Source organism: Lepisosteus oculatus, chromosome 14, assembly GCF_040954835.1.
Source record: "Lepisosteus oculatus isolate fLepOcu1 chromosome 14, fLepOcu1.hap2, whole genome shotgun sequence".
NCBI lineage: Eukaryota > Metazoa > Chordata > Actinopteri > Semionotiformes > Lepisosteidae > Lepisosteus > Lepisosteus oculatus.
Genome location: NC_090709.1, coordinates 10,018,966 through 10,045,821, shown reverse-complemented (window position 1 = coordinate 10,045,821; position 26,856 = coordinate 10,018,966). Strand labels below are relative to the sequence as shown.

The 26,856-nt window shown below is 39.6% G+C and overlaps 1 protein-coding gene across 1 annotated transcript; it reads right to left on the bottom strand.

Moving 5' to 3' along the window:
• Nucleotides 1-18,988: 18,988 nt before the first annotated feature.
• Nucleotides 18,989-26,596, bottom strand: LOC138242770 (zinc finger protein ZFP2-like). Its single transcript, XM_069198326.1, has 2 exons — nt 26,179-26,596; nt 18,989-20,580 (listed from the first exon to the last, which is right to left on the bottom strand). Exons 1-2 carry the CDS (start codon nt 26,561-26,563, stop codon nt 19,247-19,249), a joined length of 1,719 nt encoding a protein of 572 aa, XP_069054427.1. The 5' UTR covers nt 26,564-26,596; the 3' UTR covers nt 18,989-19,246.
• Nucleotides 26,597-26,856: the final 260 nt, after the last annotated feature.

Here is a 26,856-nt window from a genome sequence, read left to right as displayed (position 1 = left end):
AACCAGGATACACATTTTAACCTCTAGAATCAGGAGTCTGATCCTCCTGGCTTCTATACTCTGAAGATTCGTGTAAAACCCTTAAAAGCGCTTATTACAGGGACTCGTGCTCGTTCTCTACTGCTACTCTCTACTACTCTCTGCTACTCCACACGGGTACGCTTTATAACGCATTAATCTGTGAAGTAAACTATATATTTTTTTCTGTTTAATGAATTTAATTCCTAGGTTTGTTGCTCTCCTTCTCCAACTGTTATGAATCGCTTCTCTTCACAGCCCGGTGTGTTTTGGAGATGTTATATCTGTAAGAAAAGCCCCCCGGGCTCCGGACAGGAGTCTTCTCCAGCGGAGACGCGCTCTGCTCTGTCAGAAAGAGCGCTGTGACGTCACAGACACCAGCCAGAGCACCGGAATCAGTGTGCGAAACCGCGGGAGGCGCGCGGAGCACACGGAGGAGAGTTATTGATCACTTATCTATCGACAACCAATTAATTCAACTGAAGAACCGTAGAATAAACGATTAACTTCACCGATTGGTGAGTACTGATTCTTTTCCCGTTCTTGACCCTGTTTTAAATATCTAGAAAACAGTCAATGAAGACTGTATCAATCAGTTACCATAGTGCATAGAATGTTAATAATGTTCAATCTGAAATTAAACAATGATTATTCATATTATTATTTAGGTTACTTTATCCTAGAGCTTAGAAAATTATATTCCAAGTTGATAAATGTATGTAAGTAACAGTTTAAATGCATTTTTTCCAGTGTTTATAAATCATAAGTATGGTAACCACGGCGACAGGCGGCATGTCACTGTGCGTGTCTAGGTGTCTCACCTTCGTCACAAAGAGCGATGTGACGTCATGGGTAGCAACAAATTCTAATACAATGTTTGTAATACAAGTGTATTCATGTCAATATTAGAGAGTACAACTGGTAGTTTTCATGCTAGTGTTCATGTGAGTATTAATGATGATAGCAATACTGATAGTTTTAGTTTTAATGTTCATATTCATGTTAATATTAATTATAATTATAGAGTTACTAAGTTAAGTAACTTACTTAAGTTAAGTTAAGTAAAGTTAAGTTAAGTTAAGTAAAGTTAAGTAAGTGAAAGTGTTCAAAAATTCTTTTGCCCAGTTCTGAGGGCCTGTCCCCATCCTATTCCATAATGTAATTGTATATAATATAATACCTTACAACAGTGTTACTGTTAGAGTATTAACAGTAGTAGTAGTGTTTGTTTTAATGATAGCTTTACTGTTATTATAAGTAGTTTGTGTCAATGTTATTGATAATGATAGTGTGTGTCTTAGTGATAGTGTTACTGTTGTAATATGAGGAGTTATTTGTGTTAATGTTAGTTATTGTGTATCTGTAGATACCTGTGTATGTGGTGTCTGTGCATGTAAGTGTGTGGTGTTTGTTAGTGTGTAAGCATGTGGGGTCTCTGAGTGTGTGGTGTCTATAAGTGTGTCTGTGAGTATGTGTAGTGTCTCTTTGTTTCTGTGAATTCATGCCTGTCAAAGTGTGTGTATGGTGTGTGTCTGTGAGTGTTTGGTGTCTATCAGTGTGTAGTTCTATATTTGTAAGTGTATGTGTGGGTATGTCTGTCAGTGTGTGTAGTGTCTATGTGAGTATTAATGATGATAGTGTTACTGATTTTAGCATTAATGCTAGTATTCATGTTAATATTAGTGATAATTATACTGTTCGTGTCAGAGTATTAACACTCATCATCATGTTAGTTTTCATGACAGTATTACTGTTATTATAAGTATTATTAGTCTAGTAGTAGTTTGTGTCAGTGTTAGTAACAATGATTGTGTATGTTTTGGTGATAGTGTTACTGTTGCAATATTAGCAGTATCTGCATTAGTGTTAGTTATAGTGTATGAGTGTGGGGTCTATGTGTGTATATAGTGTCTACAGTGTATGTGTGTGTCTGTGCATGTTTGTGAGTGTGTGAGTGTCTGATTGTTTGTATAAACGTGTGTTGTGTCTGTGAGTGTGTGTGAGTATAAATGTATGTGAGTGTGTAGGTGTATATCTGTGTGTGTGTGTGAATGTTTGTGGAGGTGGGCTTGGGCTCTACTGATGGGCTCACACACCTGAAGACACTAACGTTTCTCTCCGTTAGAGTATGTGAATAACAGTTTAACCCAAAATGTTTGTAATTGTGATTTTGTTAAAATTCAATTAATCATCTATCAGCAGTAAGTTAACAGTTCGTATCCTTCGCTTTGTCTTTTAACTTAAGTGTTCAGGATCCAAGCCCGTGAGCGGACGGTTGTGTTTCTTGAATCTCTTGTAATCATCAAAAGTCGTTGTTTGAGTCCTTCAGTTTTTTCTCAAGTTGTACCATGGATATTTTATACGATCCATACTTTTCATAATCTTTTGAATATTCCTTCACTTCCTTCCTTCATGGAAAAAGTTCAAGGTGTTCTTGTCGCTGTGCTCCACATCTACACGAGAGCACTTGTAACAGTACAGGACACGCAGTGAGGAGTTTGTGCAGCTTTCAGTTTAGTGCGGAGTCCAGAGGGAGGACTCGCTCGCTGAATGATCTCTCAAGAAATCCCAGGTGAGATTTAACAGGTGATTTCTTCAACAGCCACGACAAGTCTGAAGACTTTCTTCTGAATTTCCTGAATATGACGTTAAAATAGTTCAAATAATTTGGTAGTTAACACAACTAAATGCTGTGGCGGTATATTTAAAGTTAAATTAAGTTAAAAGACAAAGCAAAGGATGCAAACTGTAAACTCTCTTAATGTCTTACAGTTTATTAAATAAAATAATTTCTTACTTTCTTAATTCTTTCTTACTGCTGATAGACTATATATTGCATTTTAACAAAATCACAATTACAAACATTTTGGGTTAAACTGTTATTCACACACTCTAACGGAGAGAAACGTTAGTGTCTTCGGGTGTGTGAGCCCATTTCTAAAAAAATAAAAAATATAAATTATATGAAATTAATTGTTCTACTTTTTAGCTTGCATAGCCTTATGAATATTTCGGTTAAATCTTTTTTTTCTGTTGTAATTTCAGTTGATATTAAAATTAGTCATGATTTACAACTTTTGGACATGGTACATCTTGAATAATTTTGTAATTAGTTTCAATTTTGGAAAATCGCACCCAGAAGATACCAAAACTGATAATGTTCATATAATGTGTAATGCAATAGCAGCATTTTGGGTGGGAAAACAAAAAGTATTTCTTGGTATGAATCCCAACACTTCATAAGCGGGGTTCGAGGACTTCTCACTTCAGATAAAGCTGTCAAAGACATCATAGATTTTTACTCAATCAATAGCAGTGTTATCGCTACCGAACGCTAAATATAGATCCTGGGAATACTTCGTGAGATCTTCGTAAGAAAATCAAAAATAATAATAATAATAATAATAATTAATAATTGCTTACACTTATATAGCGCTTTTCTGGACACTCCACTCAAAGCGCTTTACAGGTAATGGGGACTCCCTTCCACCACCACCAAAATACTACAGAAGCAATCAAATGTATACGTTTCTTTTGGATCTAGAATAATCTAGGATAATTATGAGACTCAAAACATGCCCATCTTTTCTTTTTTCGAGGACAAATGGATTATTGAGGTGTAAAGACCAAAACCAAAATCATCTGCTATTGCTGCTGTTTCTTTGATAGTTTCTTCAAATCCTTCAATTGATAATCGATATCGAGGAATAATATTATACAAATTGTGGTTTTCTGTTAATTGCCAATTTTATTGTAATTACATATTTTTTTACTGATGTCTTGCATTTATCACAAGGTATAATAGTCGCCGTGCGTCCTCAGCTAAAATGTTTTAAAAATTACGACAAAAATACAATTTGCTTAACAACATTCATGGTTATTTCTATATTAAAATGAAGGTAAATATACCAAGATATTAAAATACAATTTTACATTCCTAACCTAATAATGCTTGTGAAGTTTTCCAATAAATCCAAACTGTAATTTTGAGATCAAATTCAATGAATGAAAATACACAAGTAGTTCACTAAACTGAGTTTCTTCCCTGAAATGATTTGCTTGCGAAGCACTAAGCAGCTTAGAACGGATCGCGGGAATCAAATATACAGATGGGTTCAGAGTGTGCTTTCCAACTTTTGTGTAACATTTTCCTTTGATAGGGCAGAGTTGTCTTCACAATCTGGGTTAAATAAAAAGGAGTGACATCAGTGTAAAACAGCTTTCCTTCTTGGAGAACAATGGTTGTGTTCAAAATTTCTAATTATTTTGGTTTCAAGATCGCAATTTAGTGTGAAACATAGAAGCCAGCTGGATAAATCTGTTACACGTCATTTACAATGGCCTTTCAACTCAAAGCCCAGCTCAAAGCCCAGCTGTTGGTATGAGTTGCGTAAGGCTCTGCAACATGCAGATGAGAAACTAACCTCTGCTTCTTCATTATAGACACAGTGAGCTATATTTGCGAGCCTACTGCTCCCAACGGGCTCTGTTTTTGATTGCGGTACAAGACCGGCCATGGAGAAATGAAGTGAGAAGGTTGTGTATATTAAAAGGCTCATAGCGTTCTTGGAAAGGCTCAAATAACCACCCTTTGGGTTAACAACTGACCCACAAAGACTCATGTACAGCTTAACACTCCTCAGTCTCAGTAAAAGTGATACACTCCGTAAAATTTCCGGAAATTCAATTGTTTTTAAAGGAAAATCACCAACATCTACTGGAGTTTTTCATTCTATACTGCGATTTCTGAAGGGTACCCTGTGAAAATACAAGTTTTGACGAGAAGGGATTGACATATAAGGTCAGCAGGTTATAGTGTATCTGTACCTAAGAGTGTATGCGGTGTCTATGTATGTATACAGTGTCTATGTGTGTGTCTGTGAATGTGTGTGAGTGTATATCTGTGAGTGTGAGAGTGTCTGATTGTGTGTATAAATTTGTGTGAGTGTGTAGGTGTATATCTGTCAGTGTGTGTGTAGGTGGGCTTGGGCTCCACTGGTGTATCTGACAGTAGTGACCCATCAACAGGTGTTGAGGTCCAGAGCCGTTTGCAAATAGAAACACTTTCTAGAGTCCACACCAACATCCAGAGAGCTGTAAGTCCTCTGTTTTTACCACTATTAGTAGTAATGAGAGTAGTAATTCTAACGCGAATAATTACTAACCGAAACAGCCATAAGAAAATATCGCCTTTGTAATGATGTCACTCCTCTTCTTCATGAATTTACTTTAGTGGAAGGAAATTTTTTGTGTCTGAGTGCCTGCTGCGAATAGTGCTACAATCCATTTCTCTCCAATATTTTCTGGTGCGGTTATTTATAGCATACGAAACATTATTCTCCTTATTAATATTTGACCTGCAAAGTCACAGTGAAACTGCTAGGGCGAATGAACTTTTTATGGATGGAAAACATTCAGAAGGTTTAATGGCTCCAGGGAAGGCTTGAACTCACCACCTCAGCATGTCTCCACTGTGCATAGCTGTTGAAGTACCACACACTGACCAATTGCACCACTGGACCTCCCTAAGCAAGCTCCTACACAGATTGTAAAACTGGCACAAACGCAGAGTGAAACTGGGTTTCGGATGAGGATACATCTCCACATGGGGGAAAGGGACAGTAAAATAGTAAGGAAAATACAAGAGAAGAAACTGAAATAATTGTGCTTACTGCAAAGTAGGAAGAGGAGGTTGGACAAGTAAAACAGCTTTGCGGATAATGTGAAGCGACATTGTTTTGTGTTAATCAGCACACACATTTATCTTCATGTGTCTTAAGGTGTGCAATTTGTATGGTGGTTGAATGAGATGGAGAGCTAGCCGACCACACCTTCATGAAGACTCTCTTTAAGATGATCACACCTTTCATTGTCATGTCGCTCCCTTTGCATACAATAGTAGCACCAACACTAAGAGAAAAGATGAGAAATGGCTTTTATCAAGCGATTGTAGCATTTGTTTGCCTGAGGATCCTTGTGTGCTGAGCTGGCCTCTGGAAAAGTGTAAAGCAGTAAAAGAGAGGGTTTGTGTCACTCAAGACTGTAACAGAACTCAACTTCTTTTATGAGAGTAAATATTTCTGTTGCATCACAGTTCTTATAATGATGAAAACAGGAGCACTTTCTCTACATTTTTGACTGAAGTATTTAAAAGGCAAGAAATACTATCACTATGCAATCTAATGCAATTGAGCTCCTAGAAATGTAGTAGTCTGATGAAATAATATATAGAATTAGATGACAATATCAGAAGATGAGCACAGCATTCAAATGCACAAGATTAATTTTCAGCAGCAAAAATGCCCTCGATTATATTTTACAAGAAAAAAACCTTACATTCGCCTAAAACAACATTCACCCTCTATGTTAGCAGAGAACAGTAGGACAGATAGTTAGTGTCACTGGACACTGCATCTCAGAGGCCGATCTCTTCTCCCTCATTATGCTTACTTACCTACTCATGATGAACTGTCCTCCAACGATAGTCAGCTGCCATCACTGACTCAGACAAGACGTTCATGTACATATTACACCTTAATTGTATCTGGCATTGCATCACAATAATTTGATCAAAACAACTGATGAACAAATAATAATCAATTTTTTCTCTCCTTCTTTTAGTAGATAAAGACTTTGTCTAATAAAGATGCACCATGCATGTGGACACAGAAAAATACAGTGACAAATCTTCAGTAACTGTGGGAGACAAATTTTCTGTTTTCAATAATCACCAAACCACAAACAAATATTATAATCAGTTACTGCAAGAGAGAACACATTGATTATTTTAACAATTATTATTATAATTTTAACTTCATAATACCTCCTGTCTATTTACAGTATATTTTACATTAGTGTTTCCTTCCTTGAAAAAACAAATATTGCTTGTAAGAATGGTACGAGACACTTAAATGTTTGGGAAGCATTTTCCTGTCCTTTATGTTCTTGCTAAGCAGTTTCTCCATTTTCCTGCTATTGTGATTGTCAGCGAGTTCAACAAGACTGGAACAGTGCAAGACAGGGAAAAAAACCCTAGTTATTGGGAGTGACAGTTGAACCCACACTTCCACTAAGAGACCAGGGTACATAAGCAACATGGAAAGACAAGACATGTCTAACATGTTAGACCACTCAGCCATCCTGACGAGTACTAGAGAGTACTAGAGAGCAGTGTGCTGAATGCACCCGTTGCGTCCAATTTTCCGAAGCTTTAGGATGACTGACGCCCGGATGAACACGTGGCGTTTAGTGTGACATAGTCTTGAAGGCAGGCAATGTTTTGTTCCAAAAATGTTATCGTGTACTCATTTAAAAAACACCGTCTGTGCATCCCTGTCAGTTTTTCAGGGCATCGAACGATACTTCTAACCTATATTAACAGCTCACCTGATCTGTTTGTGATCACACCATGAAGTGGGGCTGTATCAAGTGCACGTTCCTTTTTACACTGAGATGATCATTTTTCATTATTTATTTTTTAAAATAAAACTAAATATTTCTGTACAGATTGCAATGAGAAGAGGAACAGAACAAATATGATTATTACTTTTCAAATTAATTCTATTGAAACTGATTAAATTACATGGAGGCAACAACAAAATTGTGATTCTTAACAAGAAGATATCTAGCAGCAGTGGGATTCCAACTCATGCCCTTGAAGAGACTGGAGCTTTAATCCAGCACCTCAGAGCGCTCAGCCAGGTTACTCTGGACAGCGGTGTTTTTGCACTTGTGGCGAGATAAGCCTCTTGCATTCTTTGTTTCCACCTTCCCAGATATTCACTTTGATTGGCAGAGCCAATGTATGCACTTGTCAGTGTCGAGAGCAAAGAGTATGTCGATGGGCAGTCTGCCAAACAAGAGATAAAAGGGAGAATATCCTGTCACTTCACACCTCGTGCAATTGTCAGCATAGATCAGTTTGTTGAGAGACTCTTTACAGTTCGATTTCTGCTTTTCTGTTGTCAACATTTGCAGCAATGTCCAATTAAACCTTTCCACCTGCCCTTTCCCTTGTGGGTGGTAGAGTGTAGTTCTTGATCCTGCTGTGCGACTATATTTCCTAAGTTGCATAAAGAGCTGGTTTTCAAATTCACCCCCTGAGCTAACCAGGCTCTGGAAGAAAGAAGACACTGTTGGGATCCTCGCAAGTCACATGTCTCTTCTTGTGCCGAAGCACAGTCATACCTGACCCATCTGGAATGACCACTGACAGACTTTATCCAGAAGTGACAGCACCACTACCAGTAGAATGAGAGAGAAATACAGCATAACATGGGGAGTCAAGGGGCTCCTAAAATTCATCTTTCCTCAAATTACTGATTTTTTCACTAACATTTTGACCATGTCACAATCAGATTTTTTCACATTTAATAAGATCGTTTAATCAACAACATTTAAGAAAGAAAACAAATGGAAATTTTTTTGGAACAATAATTTAAAAAAAAAAAATTAACATGCCTTGGTTGTATAAGTGTGCACACCCTTTATAAAGGGGGTTGTAACTGTGCTGAAATTTAACCAATCACATTCCAGATCATGTACAAAGGTTATTTGCCAGACATCAATTGTATTGATTACAATTACACACCTGAAGAAGGCTCCACTGCCTATACAGCAGTGCACAGCGGAGTCATGCCAAGGTTGTGAGCTTGAACCTCACCTGGAGCAGTGTGGCCTCTGTTTTTACCTACTGAAAGCAACTGATGAGTTTAGGTGGAGATCAGGTCTAAATTAACATGAAAGAAACAAGTAAAAGTTTATTCCATATCACACGTTGTGTTTCCTTCTCATTTCAGCATGAAATAAACCTTTACTTGTTGCTTTGTAGCCCATGCACGTTGACGCAGCTACCTACTTAAATTTCAATTTCAATTTTAAATCAGCTGTGATTACTGACGGTTGTTCTACTTTAAGTAATCAACAAAGAACACAGTGTGCTTCACTAGACTCCAGTCACCACATGATTAAAAGCAAGCAAGTATCTTTTCAAATTGACGTCAGCAGGGACTAGTGACCCCCAGTATTAGGCATTCGCCTTGCTCAGGCGGTAGAGCATGTGATTCTTAATCTCAAGGTGGTGGGATCAAACCCCACATTGGGAGTTACAGGAAGCTTTCTAATCCTCAGGTAAGGTTGAGTAGTCAAACCAATTTAACCTCTTCTTGTCTGCGAGAGAATGATTAAGCATCTGGATTTGGAATCTTCAGGGAAAGAAAAAAAATCCTAGAAGGCTCCAATTTTCTGGTGTCTTGGCCCCTCTAGTAGTGACCAGCAGTCTTTGATCACATAGTATATTTCTCACCGCTGCATCACACCTTCAATCTTCTCAACCGTTGGCAGCAAGTATGTGGCGAGATAAGCCTCTTGCATTCTTTGTTTCCACCTTCCCAGATATTCACTTTGATTGGCAGAGCCAATGTATGCACTTGTCAGTGTCGAGAGCAAAGAGTATGTCGATGGGCAGTCTGCCAAACAAGAGATAAAAGGGAGAATATCCTGTCACTTCACACCTCGTGCAATTGTCAGCATAGATCAGTTTGTTGAGAGACTCTTTACAGTTCGATTTCTGCTTTTCTGTTGTCAACATTTGCAGCAATGTCCAATTAAACCTTTCCACCTGCCCTTTCCCTTGTGGGTGGTAGAGTGTAGTTCTTGATCCTGCTGTGCGACTATATTTCCTAAGTTGCATAAAGAGCTGGTTTTCAAATTCACCCCCTGAGCTAACCAGGCTCTGGAAGAAAGAAGACACTGTTGGGATCCTCGCAAGTCACATGTCTCTTCTTGTGCCGAAGCACAGTCATACCTGACCCATCTGGAATGACCACTGACAGACTTTATCCAGAAGTGACAGCACCACTACCAGTAGAATGAGAGAGAAATACAGCATAACATGGGGAGTCAAGGGGCTCCTAAAATTCATCTTTCCTCAAATTACTGATTTTTTCACTAACATTTTGACCATGTCACAATCAGATTTTTTCACATTTAATAAGATCGTTTAATCAACAACATTTAAGAAAGAAAACAAATGGAAATTTTTTTGGAACAATAATTTAAAAAAAAAAAATTAACATGCCTTGGTTGTATAAGTGTGCACACCCTTTATAAAGGGGGTTGTAACTGTGCTGAAATTTAACCAATCACATTCCAGATCATGTACAAAGGTTATTTGCCAGACATCAATTGTATTGATTACAATTACACACCTGAAGAAGGCTCCACTGCCTATACAGCAGTGCACAGCGGAGTCATGCCAAGGTTGTGAGCTTGAACCTCACCTGGAGCAGTGTGGCCTCTGTTTTTACCTACTGAAAGCAACTGATGAGTTTAGGTGGAGATCAGGTCTAAATTAACATGAAAGAAACAAGTAAAAGTTTATTCCATATCACACGTTGTGTTTCCTTCTCATTTCAGCATGAAATAAACCTTTACTTGTTGCTTTGTAGCCCATGCACGTTGACGCAGCTACCTACTTAAATTTCAATTTCAATTTTAAATCAGCTGTGATTACTGACGGTTGTTCTACTTTAAGTAATCAACAAAGAACACAGTGTGCTTCACTAGACTCCAGTCACCACATGATTAAAAGCAAGCAAGTATCTTTTCAAATTGACGTCAGCAGGGACTAGTGACCCCCAGTATTAGGCATTCGCCTTGCTCAGGCGGTAGAGCATGTGATTCTTAATCTCAAGGTGGTGGGATCAAACCCCACATTGGGAGTTACAGGAAGCTTTCTAATCCTCAGGTAAGGTTGAGTAGTCAAACCAATTTAACCTCTTCTTGTCTGCGAGAGAATGATTAAGCATCTGGATTTGGAATCTTCAGGGAAAGAAAAAAAATCCTAGAAGGCTCCAATTTTCTGGTGTCTTGGCCCCTCTAGTAGTGACCAGCAGTCTTTGATCACATAGTATATTTCTCACCGCTGCATCACACCTTCAATCTTCTCAACCGTTGGCAGCAAGTATGTGGCGAGATAAGCCTCTTGCATTCTTTGTTTCCACCTTCCCAGATATTCACTTTGATTGGCAGAGCCAATGTATGCACTTGTCAGTGTCGAGAGCAAAGAGTATGTCGATGGGCAGTCTGCCAAACAAGAGATAAAAGGGAGAATATCCTGTCACTTCACACCTCGTGCAATTGTCAGCATAGATCAGTTTGTTGAGAGACTCTTTACAGTTCGATTTCTGCTTTTCTGTTGTCAACATTTGCAGCAATGTCCAATTAAACCTTTCCACCTGCCCTTTCCCTTGTGGGTGGTAGAGTGTAGTTCTTGATCCTGCTGTGCGACTATATTTCCTAAGTTGCATAAAGAGCTGGTTTTCAAATTCACCCCCTTGGTCGTGGTGAATTCGAGATGGAAGTCCAAACTTCATAGCAAAGTCATTGAAGAGACGGTCAGTGACAGTTTTTCCTGACTTAGAGGTTGTAGCATAAGCCTGAGCAAACCTTGTAAAATGGTCAACAATTACAAGAATGTATTTGTATCCACCTTTGCATTTGTCTACATGGAAGAAGTCAACTGAAACAAGTTCAAATGGCTGTGTTGGTACAAAGCTCTTAAGTGGTGCTCTTGACTCATGACTCGGCTTCTTCTGTTGAAGACAGCTGCAAGTTCTCAGCACATGGTGTTCAATATCTTTCTGCATAAGGCCAGAAAAAGGGATCTCTTATCGGGTTTGCTGTTCAGTCGACACCTTGGTGCCCCATTTCATCATGTAGCTCTTTCAGAACTATGCTCTTAAACTTCTCGGGCAACACCAAATGTGTTCTCTGAGTGTTCTTTCTACGAAGGATACCATCTTCATCCAATATCAGCTTATCCCATTCTCTGAAGAGGCACTTGGTTAAGAGACTTGCTGTCTGTAACTGTTGGAACAAAGGCTTTGATCCGAAACTGATGTAGTCAATAACCATATTTATGTTGCTGTCTTCTTTCTGAGCTTGCTCTGATTTTGACAATGGTGTAATGGATGTGTAATGGATGTGTTCCCCAAAGTGAAATCTCCTGCTGCACACTGAACAGGTACTGTCATAGACCAAGGTATTTCCGAAGTCTGCTGTACTTCAATGGCTTGTACTGCTGCTCCCACAGAATTGGAAGATAATTCTTCTGTAAACTCTCTCATGGCTGTCTCTATGTCCACTGGCATCCTAGATAGGGAGTCAGCATCAACATTTTCTTTACCTGGGTGGTAGCAGATGGTGAAATGGAAGTCTGACAATTCAGCAAACCATCGGCACCCAATGGCGTTAGGCTTCGCAGATGACAACAAATAGGTCAGGGGGTTATTGTCACTGAAGACTGTAAAAGTTGGAGCATAATAAAGATAATACCTACATTTTTCAGTGATCGCCCATTTTAAGGCGAGAAACTCCAGTTTTCCACTGTGAAGATGATAATTCTTCTCTGAAGCGGTCAACGTTCTCAAGCCGTAGGCTATCACTCGCAACTTACTATTTTGCTTTTGGTATAATACAGCTCCTAAACCTTGGTTAGAGGCATCAGTGTGGAGAATGAATGGCTGAGAGAAATCAGGGAATCCCAATACAGGTGGCTGAACCAGACAATTTATTAACATCTGTAGTACTTATTGATGCCCCTCTGTCCAGGTGATGGGTTGATGGGAGGGCACACTGTCTCTGTTCTTGCATGTCTTGCATGATCTCTACTGGGTTGACATGTCTCACTATCAGATGTATGCTTCAACAGGTCATCATGACAGAGAACTGGGAATACGAGAGAAATATTTAATATACTGCCGATAGTAGCTGAGTAGGCCCATAATCTTACTTAACTTGCCAACTGTACCAGGTCTTTTCTCTTTCAGAGCGGTTACTGCTACCGTGTCTGCCGGGTCCATTCGGCTTCCCTCTGCAGATACAATTTTTCCCAAATAGTGAACTTCTGCTTTAAACAACTCACACTTGTGGGGTTTGAGCTTCACTCCATGAGTCTGCAGCTGCCGAAGCACTTTTCTCAAAGTGTCAAGATGCTCATCATTGTAAAGACAAGGATGTCACCTAGGTAAGGCACATACACTTTATCTCGCAACCCTTCAAGGCATTCCTCCATGCAGCGTTGGAATGCTGCAGGTGCATTCATGCAAGCCCCAGGGAGTTATGAAAGCTGTCAGCGGCCTGCTGACTTTGGCCATAAAACCCTGGCGGTTGGCCTTTCCTTGATCGAGCAATGAGAACCAGGCATTACCTCCCAGGCTGTCCATAATGTCCTGCACTCTTGGGCTCGGTCGACGGTCAGGCAGTGTCTTTCTATTTAGGTTCCAATAGTCAACATATAGCCGCAAGCTACCATTTTTTTTTTCTGACACACACTATTGGCGAGGTGTAAGGAAAAGTGGACATCTCCATCCAACCCTGAGCTATTAAGTCATGCAAGTAATCTTTCATTTCTTGATACAATGGTTTTGGGACTGAGATGTAAGTGCGAGCAACAGGTTCACTGTCCTTTGAAGTAATGCTCAGCTGCAGGTTTGTGATACACCCAATGTCATCATCTGTTTTCGAAAATGCATGGCACTCTTCTTGTAACATCTGTTTGACTATTTGTTGCTGGTGTATGTCTAGGTGGCTCACATCAACAGGAGGGTCCCATGCGTCATCAGTGTTGTTTTCTTCTCTACCTTCCCTGGTTTGAAGCTGAGCTACGCAGGTTGGCCTAGTGCCTTCTTGTGCAGTGACCAGGAACACAGACTTAACTGGCTGTACTGTCCCAAGAGTGGTTTTCCCCGCCAGAATGATGTCATGCTCTGTTCTGTTCTGCACATCTATAGTGGTGTAGGGACGGGTACCTCTCTTAGTCTTCCCTCAGTGTTAGAATTTGTACATGGCACTGGATCTGCATAATGGTACACTTCGGAACGTTCAGGCTCGCTTTTGTCATCCTCACCCAGTACTCACAGGGATTCTCAGAAATAACCAGATCAATGAAAGCTTGAATTTGATTTTTCTTGAGGCTTGGAAATGCCAACCTTACTACATTGTATAGGTGTCCCTTACTTCTATCGTAAGATCTTCCCTTGTCAGTCTGCTTTATAATGTGCTCAATAACATTGAACCCGATAACTGGATGGGACAAAAAGCCTACCTTGTAGAACAAGAACAATAATGACTAGTTCTCTTGCGTTATTACCAAGTGACACCAACTTGAATGAAATCTCAACCCATCCCAGATATGGCATATTCATCCCATTAGCAGCCACCAGCTGAAGTGTGTCAGGGGACTCCATTATGTCAGAAACATCTCTCAAAGAAATCTCAGACAGGTATGTATTTTTCCATTGCTCATCTATAATACACACTTGGGAACCTGTGTCCCATAATGCTTTGCTCTCGTGTCCTTGTAAATAGCACTTCACGAGGCACTGTCTGCCAACCAGTGAGGTCACAGAGGAATGCTGATTAACTCGACATTGAGCGACTGCAACTGTACTGGAAGGACCCAAGTCTGTTCGTAGCTGAGCTTTACAACTGTTCCGGTGCTCTTTCCAGTGATCTGTCTGGCATTGCTTTGAGCAATAGTACACAACTTTACATCTGGAACATCTGGCAGTCGTTTTCTCTCTACTGCAGCTAGCATATTGGTGGGACACTTCTACAGCATTAGTTAATCCTTGTCCGCGGGGGTAACCTGTTCTCGTTTAAAGGAGCCTCTCTGTATGGTTTAGTTCCTCTGACCCTACAACCTGCTGAAAAGTGTTCACTACTGCCGCAGCTATAACAGTGTGATCAAGGATCCACTGCCCTTGTCTGTTGACAATGGAAGTACTGTCTTGCTTGTACTGGGCGGGGCTGTCTTGGCAGGGCTAAATAATTCCGTGGTTCAGGATAGTGTGATGGTTGAACTGCATACTGTGGTGGTGGTGCGTTCTACTGAGATGGCACCGTATATCGTTGCTGTCCGGCTGAGCGCTGCTGTATTTGAGTTTTTGCCAGGTATGGCTGCTCTACTGTGTATTGCTGTGGTTTCCCTGGGAAGTACAGTGGTGCCGGACACTGCTGGAGCTGTACTGAACACGGTGGTGAGCATAAATACGACTACGATTGTATTTGTTGATGCAAACCTCTGTCAATTATGTGACCTCGCATCCCTGTTTGCTGCTCTTGTTCCATACCCGGTCCCCTTTGCCACTCATATCTCTCTGTGTATGGACTCCACAACTGTTTCTGCATTGGCTGGTAACCAGGTTTTGGATATTGTGACTGCTGCTGGGCTGCTGCAATTGTATGTTTTTCACTTTACTTTAAACTATACAGCATTTTTGAGGTGCTGACCCAGACTGCTGTATTGTAATAGTCTCTTTGATCTGTGCAATGTCTTCCCCAAGGTTTTTCAGTTGTGACCACATGTCTTGTTTTGTCTAATTTGGCATTTATGCTCTACTGGATGTTCATCTAATTGCGCTGAGTTAACAGTTAACAGTGACAGTACGATCAGGTCCATATCAATATCGCGAGACCACGTTAGTATTTCTTTAAAAATGTAACATTCACTAGCAATATAAATGCGATTGCACTTTGGTTATTAATATAAAAAAACACTAATAAATATAGAAAACCAGGAACAGTGAAATAAACTAAGGCTATTACTGAACATGAACTAAATTGCTAATCACTAAAACATTCACATTTAACATACCAAATACATGGCCTTTATGCTAACCACGAGGATTCGCGCTAACTTTGTTCTAATAACTTGATATAACTTAACAAATACACTCAAATAAGACCGGAAAATACTTTTGTCATAATAACAAATCATTGATAACTTTTCTGCAAATAATCGTGTTTTATACACTTTTTACCTGAAGAGGGAAATGATTTAATAATCAGTCACTCCACTGATTGTTTGCTCATCATTGGCTTTTAGTGTGAATGAGGAAAGGCAACGGGAGCTCCTTCTCATTGTGTTTCACAGACATAAGTAGAAAATTATCGATTAAAACTGTAGACTCTACGGTTAGATAACAGATAAAAAGATTGAACGAAATAACATCCCAGTAAAAACTATACGAAATAACAGCGTCCATTACAACCCATTACATGAACGCGGTATGCATTTTACTTTTAAGTGTACCTATTTTAACAGCTGTGTAACTTTTAATAAACACAGTATCATGTATTCCATTTAGTTTTTTTCAACAAGCAATATCTGTTACTTCCAATCGGGTTACAATATATTTTTTTACTTATCGTACTTTTGAGCACACGTTCTGTGCTATTGTGTGCTGTACTATTCTTTCTTGCCTCACCAGGGTTATGAGGTGGAAGGCAGAAGGTTATTAAGTTGTTTGACTTCTTTTCTTGACTTAGCATTGCTAAACAACATTCGTATGAATTCTGTTTCCATATTCTCATAACCTAACAACACTTCTACTGCCATTTATTTAGTAGCAGCCATGTCACCCTGCAACTCACAACTGGCAACCCACTGAAGCTCAGCAGGTGTGAGTCTGGCCAGTACCTGGATGGGAGACCTCCTGGGAAAAACTAAGGTTGCTGCTGGAAGAGGTGTTAGTGGGGCCAGCAGGGGGAGCTCACCCTGCAGTCCATGTGGGTCCTAATGCCCCAGTATAGTGACGGGGACACTTTACTGTAAACAGGCGCCGTCCTTCAGATGAGATGTAAAACAGAGGTCCTGACTCTCTGTGGTCATTAAAAATCCCAGGGCCTTTCTTGAAAAAGAGTAGGGGTGTAACCCTGGTGTCCTGGCCGAATTTCCCATTGGCCCTTACTAATCATGGCCTCCTAATAATCCCCATCTATGAATTGGTGTCTTTGATCTTCTCCCCACAGATAGCTGAGTGAGTGTGGGGCGAGTGTTCTGGTGCACTATGGCTGCTGTTGCATCATCCAGGTAGTGGTGGAGGGGAGTCCCCATTACCTGTAAGCACTTTGAGTGGAGTGTCCAGAAAGTGTAAGCTTTATTTCAATCTTAATATACAACTTTTGTTTTCATGTTCCCTTTACCATCTTTTATTTAGTCCTTATAATAGTCTTCCTTAAGTGGTCTAGAACCGACCCTGTTTTATCTGGACTAGATACCATCTCCAGATCTATCAGTGCTGCCAGCACACTTACAAGTATCCTTATGAAGCAGTCAGTGAATGTGAGTCTGGTGTTAGCATACAGGGCCAACTCCTCGCTTAACACTCAGCTCAGCAGTCACTGGTGATTAAACTGCTAGCACAGCTGGTCTATACTCATATTATTAATAATATAAGCCCCAAGCTCAGAGGAACCACGTCTTGTCTTGGTTTCGAAACCAAACTCAGAGGAATTGTTTTGTCTTGGTTTAGGGATTTTGCCATGAATCTCACAGAGACGTGTCCTTACTCTTTTCCCTATAAATGATTCTTTATATTCTCCATATGTTTCCTTCCCTTACGCCAACCTCATTGGGCGGTTGCATAAAAAATATACTCAGCCCGTGTGCCGTCTGGGAATTACCGGAGACCTGGAGAATCCTGTCGACTATGCCAACTGTTGTATGGAAATTCGTCATCAGAGGAGCAGGACACAGTCTTGTACAGATTCAGTTTTAATGAGCTCAATAAGTCCAACAACGTGCGCCAGCTCCACAGAACAGACAAACTGCAAGGGTTTCCCAGCTCTTATATACACAATCAGAAGAAAGTTTCACAATCTGAGTGCTTGTCCTGTTCTTTAATATGTAATTACTTCTTGTACTACTCTGTCCTACTCTGTCTTGCTCTAGGTTCTGTCCTTTGATATGCAGCAGACATTGGTCTGGTTTATCCTGTTTGTGGGTGTTGTTCCTTCTTTTATTATGTAGCATTAAGCCACTGGGGCTGCTAAAGCAGGTCAGCTTTATGGCATCTTAGTTTAACTTTTGTTTGAGGCTAAATTAACAGACCCCATCAACACCTCTCACAGTGTGCTTAAGTGGTGATACTGTGATGCTGGATAAGTGAGATATATACATGTCCCACTTCAGTTACAATGGACTTCACTGGACTCCTAGGAAGGGTTAAAGCTTTGCCAATCTTTTTATATCCTTCTCCAGCTTTTCTCCTCCTAACAACTTCATCTCAAAGCTCTACAGGTAGCTCATTGGTCTTCATGACAGCAGGACTCATCTGATCTTCTGTTTTAGTTGTGAGACTGCACAGTCAGTGATATTTATCATGCAATTTATCTCTCAAGATAATTGACCCAAATTAGGTTGTTAAAACAAAGGGCATGAATACTTATTAAGTAATTTTCCATTTTTATTTTTAATAGATGTCTTCAGAATTATAAATATTTAATTTCATTTTAACATTATAGAGAATTGCTTCTACAGGAGTGGAAAACTTTTTTTGAAAAATTTGAAAAATGATTTAATTTGACTTTGCAGCACAGCAGAACGAGACATAAACAATGGGGCATGAATACTTTCTGAAGGCACTGTATATATTGTTTGTCTTGTTTAAAAAAATAGTTTGCATTGAAAAAATAACATAAAAATATGGAATTATTACTAATGGTGCCAAGATAGATTTTCTTATTAAAAGAGATTCATACAATATCTTATCATTTATCAATTACCCTTTATTGTATAAATATTTATTGTATTTGATATATATCCTCTCTGGGGGAAAATACACTTTAGATTGTGCAACAAAGACTTTGAGCTTTTTTTGTAGAATCAGATGTGTGACTTTTATTTTCCTTAAGAGTGACAGTTAAGGATCCTAATCTGTTTTATACACATTTCTTGCTTAACATGGTAAATTAAAAGCTGTTACACAATTACAGGCCTATCCAATGAAAACAGTCTTAATTGCAAATTAAACAGGACTAAACTTAATTTCTAAATTGAACTGAATTCCTTTATAGTCTTGGAATGTTAATTCAATTTAGACCTCATTTATTTTAAAATTGAATAAAACTAAAAACATTTTATTATACGTATAAATTAAACTCTGTGACAAGAACTATTTCTGTTTTAGTCTACTGTAAATAATGGTATAGTCAAAATTTAATTGACCAGATGAACTCAAAAGTGGTTGACTACAAAGTGACTATGACTAATCGACATTTTGGGAACAAGTAAAGGTTTGTTCCATCCTGAAAAGAGAAGAAAATAAACGTTTCAGCTGTGGAACCTTCTTCGGATGTCACATGCTGACGCATCTTCCTACTTGATCTAAAAGACATTTTAGTTGAAATGACTAAGATTATGATTAAATAAAAAACCTGGTGATTAAATTGGTGTTTTTAAGTCACCTGACTGGGTAAAACTCTTCCCACACTGACTGTAGCTCAATGGTCTCTCTCCTGTGTGAATGTGCTGGTGGGTTATTAAGATACTTGACCGACTAAAACTCTTCCCACACTGACTACAGCTGAATGGTCTCTCTCCTGTGTGAATGCGCTGGTGTGATTGTAAGTGGCTTTTCAAACTAAAATGCTTCCCACACTGACTGCACCTGAATGGTCTTTCTCCTGTGTGAATGCGCTGGTGTGATTGTAAGTGGCTTTTCAGACTAAACTTCTTCCCACACTGACTACACCTGAATGGTCTCTCTCCTGTGTGAATGCGCTGGTGGGCTATTAAGCTACTTGACTGACTAAAACTCTTCCCACACTGACTGCAGCTGAACGGTCTCTCTCCTGTGTGAATGCGCTGGTGGGTTATTAAGTTATTTGACCGACTAAAACTCTTCCCACACTGACTGCAGCTGAATGGTCTCTCTCCTGTGTGAATGCGCTGGTGTGATTGTAAGTGGCTTTTCAGACTAAAACTTCTCCCACAGTGACTGCAGCTGAATGGTCTCTCTCCTGTGTGAGTCCGCTGGTGGGCTCTTAAGTTACTTGAATGATTAAAACTCTTCCCACACTGACTGCACTTGAATGGTCTATCTCCTGTGTGAGTCCGTTGGTGGGCTCTTAAGGTACTTGAATGATTAAAACTCTTCCCACACTGACTGCAGCTAAATGGTCTCTCTCCTGTGTGAATGTGCTGGTGGGTTTTTAAGTCACCTGACCGACTAAAACTCTTCCCACACTGACTGCAGCTGAATGGTCTCTCTCCTGTGTGAATGTGCTGGTGGGTTTTTAAGTCACCTGACCGACTAAAACTCTTCCCACACTGACTGCAGCTGAATGGTCTCTCTCCTGTGTGAATGCGCTGATGTCGTTTTAAGTGGTGTGAGTGACTAATCATCTGGGGCTCCTTCTCCAGTTCTCCGAGACTAAAACCATCCAGTTCATTCAGTTGTTCCTCTCTTTGCCCAAGAACAGACATACTCTCCAGTTCATTAAAACTTTCAACAATTTTCTCAGTAACCAGATTATTAAACTTGTGTGTAAAGTCATCAGATACTAAGGGATCATATGATTGTTTGAGACTGTGCAATGACAGTCTCTCCACTTGAACAGAACAAGGCCTAATTATTATCAAGCCCTGTAGGAGCTGCTGTTGCTCCTTCCTGTACTGACTCTTCTCAGTCTGCTGTGACTCAGTACTGTTCTCTTCACCAGGTACATCAGTCTGCTGCTCTGCAGGGTCAATCAAATGGGGCTCCATGTCCTGCTCTGTAAGATTTAAAACATCAAGTTTTACAAAATACACCATATTAGCACGATGAGAATACACAGTTAGAGGAGACAGTACAGTAAATGGTGGTAGTAAGTACAGTAGCAGCAGAGGGGTAAAGAACAGTTAAATAAAGGGTCTTCTAAAGAAGAAGGTTTTGAGTCTGGATTTGAAGCAGTTTAGAGAAGGTGACTCTCTGATATCCTTCGGGAGAGAGTTCCAGAGCTTGGGGGCATAACAGGAGAAGGCTATGTCACCCATTGATTGTAGACGGACGGTGGCTCGCATGAACAGGCAGGCGAAACAGCCCTACACAGCCCTGCCGCAGTACACGGATATAATCATACCGTTATTAAATTCTTGAGATACGCGATTCCATATTATATTCCCTTTTAATCAAATTCTAAAAGTATGCTTGTTGACTCCGGTATCACGTTAGTTAAAGACTTCGAAGCTTACAATGTTTAGGGAGAACTGGAATACTGGTGTGTATTTTTTTCTTTTCATGATAGGTGTCACATTTTAAATCATTTTAGTAGTTAGAAATTATGAAACGCCCTGTTAAAAGCAAGGAAGTTTTTATGCCCGTTGAAGTAAAACAAAATGCCTGACAAAGTATGGCTTGGACAGATTCCAAGTGCTTGTACAAATGTGCTAAAGAAATTATACTTTGAGTATACAACTTGTCCAAAGTCATCCATTATTAATACTATTAGTAATATCTTCAGTAAAGGCTTTGATGCATAAATATTTCTGATAAAGGTAGGTTGTGTACTTTTGTCCAACTGAGCAATCTTGCTTTCATAAAATATACCAACATTTTAATGACTGATGATTAACATGCTGTAATACACAGTTCAAAATTAAAGGCTCAAATGCTGTAAATGAGAGGTTAAGCTCCCCCTGGCGGTTTTACAAGGCGATGCCGGATAGTTAGTCATGTGACACACGTGAACTGCGTGATACCCCGGTGGGCGTGTCGCGGTATGCCGCGAAATACCTCACCCATTTTGAATGGCTGCATCTGTACATTAACATTAACACTGCACTCAGAAAGAGAGGGGTTAATACAGACACACTGACTGGACACTACAGTACATTAACACTGCACTGAGACAGAAGGCCTAATACAGACACGGACAAACTGGAAATTACAGCATATTAACACTGCATTGACAGAGGGGTTAACACAGACACGGTGACTGACTGGACACTACAGTACATTAACACTGCACTGAGAGAGAGGGGTTAATACAGACACTTTCTGGACACAACAGTACATTAACACTGCATTGAGAAAGAGAAGGATTAATACAGACACAGTGACTGCACATTACTTGTCTTAAAACTGCACAGAGAGAGGCGGGTTAATACACACAGACTGCCTGGACACTACGGTACTTTAACACTACACTGAGACAACGGCATTTATACAGACACGGACACATATCTGACAGTAAAAGAAAAAGAAAAGAAAGTAAAAGAAAGAAAAGACAGTACATTAACACTGCTCAGAGAGAGGGGAGTAAATACAGACAAACTGACTGGACACTACAGTATATTAACACTACACTGAGTGAGAGGTTAATACAGACACTTTCTGGACACTACAGTACATTAACACTGCACTGAGAGAGAGAAGGGTTTATACAGACACACTGACTGGACACTCCAGTACATTAACACTTCACTGAGAGAGAGGGGTTCATACAGACTGACTGGACACTACAGTACATTAACACTGCACTGAGAGAGAGGGGTTCATACAGATTGACTGGACACTACCGTGCATTCACACCGCAATCAGAGAAATGGGTTAATAAAGACACACTGACTGCACACAACAGGATATTAACACTGCACTGAGAGAGAGAGGAGTTAATACAGACACACTGACTGACTGGACACTACAGTCCATTAACACTGTACTGAAAGAGAGGTGTGAATACAGACACACTGCATTAATATTCAAGAGGAGTTAATACAGACAGACCCTGGAGAACAGGTCAAATTTAAACCAATTAAAATAGTTTTTATATACACAATCATTAGTATATATAAAAAAAATCTAGACCAATACAACGTAAATACAATATTTATAAATGTTGTTTCCTAATTACGTTGGATTACAAATTGATTCAGTGAAACAATTGTTAAATGTGAACGAGGTGTTTTCAGCACCGTAACCGGACAAAACAGTTCAGTTTCCAATAAAGAATCCCGTTGCTACAGATGCAGCCATTCAAAACGCACGGGCGATACAGCATTATTTTGCGGTGCACTTTACGCAGTCTACGAGTTACCGTAAATTCTCCTATAATACCGCAAGCAAAATAATAGTATCCGGAATTTCCGCAAGGTGGAGCTAAGAAAGCTCAACCTCTCATGTTTGAGCTGTCGCCATCAAATTCTTTAACAAAGATATATCCAATAGTATTAATAATGAATTACCTTGGACAAGCTGTAAACTCAAAGTATTGCCCTGGTCCACATTATTTTTTTCATTGACCGTCTCGGTAAAAGTAGCACCACAGCATTTCGCAATCACGCATTTGTTTCCAATCGTGCAAAGTACAGTAATTTTTGAGAATCGATTCACCATGTCTTTCACATGCTCATAAAAGAGATTGATTTAGGAACATAAACATATTACTGTTTGCAAACTGTACTGTATACAGTATGTGTATGTATATTTAATGTCTTAACTGTGCCCATTTAAGTATTGAATATCTATATGGAATTTTACCACTGAAGGGAAATCTTAGTACCTGAGCATAAAAAGAATAGGAGCATACTGTAACGCGTGTGAAGGCCATAAACGATATTAATTTTGGAACTTAAACATACAGTATATGGCTGGTCTCGGTACTTTAAAGAAAAAAATACACACCAGTATCCCATTTCTCCCTAAACATTTTAAGCATCAAAGTCTTTAACTAACGTGATACCGGAGTCAACAAGCATACTTTTAGAATTTTATTAAAAGGGAATATAATATGGAATCGCGTATCTAAAGAAATTAATAACGATATGATTATATTAGTGTACTGCGACAGGGCTGTGTAGGGCTGTTTCGCCTCTCTCTTCATACGACTTCCCTTGTAGCCTACTGGTCTACGTGCTGATTACCAACTGATTACCAACTCACGGGTTGTGTGTTCAAATCCAGCTGGTGCTGGACTTTTCTTTTAACAAACATTTCTTCGAAAAAATAGAATAGCGATATTATGGACAATCAATTGACTTTTATATTTCAAAATATCACAACATGATCGATTCTAAGTCATTTTTGATAACAATGAATAGTCACCTTCTTCCCTTCTGACAACGGTCCCTGCTTCTGCTTCCTGCTTCTATTGTGTGTGCGTGTGTAATAGAGTAAATTTTTATAGAGAAATGGAGGCTGGACAGTATGCGATACAATATAAACATTTCTATTGATTTAAACCATGTTTTGATTTAAATCGCAAACGCGTGTTTAATTATATGTGTTTTTTTCATCATAATCAGGCTAATGCAACATAAATTGATACAGTATCTTTGTCTTCTAAGTATCTTAATAAACTTTCAGCATAGCTTTCTACCCGTTTAGATTTATTTTTCTTGGGATTTTGGGATCAAACGTTGAAGGATTAGATTGTAATCGTTTTTATTTTTCAAATACGTTTTAGAAAAGTGTAATCTATACCTGCCCAGACTGTACGCCTTCCTAAACCCCGCCTTTCACTCCTGTCCTGCTCTTCCCCGCGCACCCCAGCCGGGCGCTCTTCGGCCTCTGCCCGGGACGAATGTACATTTTGATATTTACACCCGGCGCGGCACCAAGGGATTTATAACTGCATTTATAACTTAGTTTTTAAAATTAGTCAAGCAATATGAAGCATCTCCTTTTACTTTTAAGTCCCTTAAATACATTGAGCACAGCTTTCTCACCACTTAAGATTACTTTTTGATACCATCCTTACACAAAGTAGAAACTTTCCAATGACATACAGTACAAGTGGAAAGATTACAGATTTTAATTGTCTTTAATTTTGTTACGTTAAACGTTTCATCTAAACAAACACCACAAAAATATTCTAGATTGTATTTCTGAATGTTGTTACATCTACAGTAGTTCACTGCTTTAAATACATCGAATTAAGAAAGTTAGGTGTAGCACTTTAGATCTTTTTTTCTGAACCAGGGAAAATCTGATCATGTTTCTCTATAACAATAATAAAAAACTTTATTTTACATATCACCTTTAAAAGTGGATCTCAAAGCAATACAGTAGATGGAAAAACAGTTAAAGGTTAAAGATTAGAGGCTTGCCACACCTGGACTGTTAAACCAACGCATTAGCACGTCAAAGTCCATTGAGGAGCCGGGCGCAATAATTGTTTTGTCCCTTGATTTACTGATCTGCATTCATTACAGACATCGAGCTCCTGCTCTTTGCAGACGACCTGGTCCTGCTGTCGCCCACAGAACAGAGGCTGCAGCAGAACCTGGCACTGCTGGAGCAGCACTGTCAGACCTGGGTGCTGACAGTCAATCTGGACAAGACCAGAGTTATGGTTTTCCAGAAAAAAAGCCAGACCTCAGGGAAACTGGTACAAATTCACACTTAACAACAACACATTAACACCTACACCGGGAGCAAGGCCGAATAAAAACAATAAAAACAATAGTGTTAGGCTGGGCAAACGATTTTTTTTATAGAAATACAAAATGAGATATAGTGATGTGTTCCGGCTTAGACATTAAAGAGTACAACCCCCCTCTCTGCGGGAGTGCTGGCTGTGATGAATTAAACCGGTTTCACAGGTATTTTCAAAGTAGAAGGGAGCGAGGTTTCAAGCGAAAGACACCTCCCCCCTTCAAAACTAAGGAAGTACAGTACTTGCTAGTTAAGAAAGCTAGGCTCCTCAATGAAATCATTTAACATGCTAATACTTGGTGTAACAGTCCGGGCGTGGCAAGCTTCCAATGTCAACTCGACTCGATTGGAAGACAATGAACGTATTCTAGCCCTAAATGAATTAATAGCAAACATGGTTTACATAAAGGACATTTTTCCAGGAAAGTTTATAATAATATGATCTATAGTTGAGATCTGAGCCTAAATAAAAAGAAAAAGCATTTTCAGAGAGCAATTCGCTGTGTTTATGTAGTAAAACTGATTAGGTTTATGAGCAATCTAATTACTTATTCGTTTAAAACGCTATATAAAATAAAGTTTATTATTAATTTGCTGGACAGACTGGTGAACATTATTATGGATAAGACAAAGATAACGATCCTGATCAGTTTAGAAATCTGTGTACCGCCCCGCGGTGGCTTGTGGGTTTGTACCGCGCATTTTGAATGGCTGCATCTGTACATCCCACTTCACTCTGCATCTCTCTACTATATTCTCACCAGTAAGGAAAGTTATTTTTTATTTGATGACAGTTTGATAGTTTGTTAAAACGCGTACTGATAATGAGAATGTTTATTTTGTGAGATGTTTTCTTTAAAATTTTGTTATTTTAAAAAAAAATCTCATCAGTGAGAAAGTTATAGACACTGGTTTTAAACACACATACTGACTTCATACAAGTCACCACACTGACCTGACAACCGTTTCATGTCCATTTCTTCTTTTATTTCTGCAGTGACTTCACAGGGAAGCGTGTATCCAACATGATCTGTCAGTCCCTGATCTCCTCCAGCTCCCGACTCCTTCTCCCACAGCTGCAATCTCCACTTCAGGCTCTCGTTTTCCTTCTTCAGTTGCGCCATTTCACTCCCGACACTGTCCTCCACACACTGTGTGATTTTAAACACGGCACGTCTCACCAGGATCTGGGAGATATTGCGGAGTTTGTCTTGAAACTCGTTCTCGGAGTCAGACATCCTGTTCCCAAAAACTTCCGACACTTCATACACGATCGATTTGAGCAAAACCTGCATGAAAGAGTCAAGCTGGGTTGGCAGATTTAACAAGTACTCCGCCATCCTTCTTCAGAGTCGGTCAGAAACAAAGGCTGATTTGCGGTTTAAACAGAACAACTTTATGTAAAGAAAATGATTCAAGCGCCCACACGTGGATGAAATATATACTGTGTCGCGCCGTGTGATGACGTCATTCGTAAGCGCGGCCGCGACGTCAAAACAATCGAGAAGCGGAGCTAAATAAGAGGAGTTTCTGCAGCTGGATATAAACGTCACTGCACCTCCTAGCGCCACCTAGTCAAGAGGAGTGGATCACCTGCGACGTGCACCGTTCGTAGGTGTGAATTTTGTGAAAC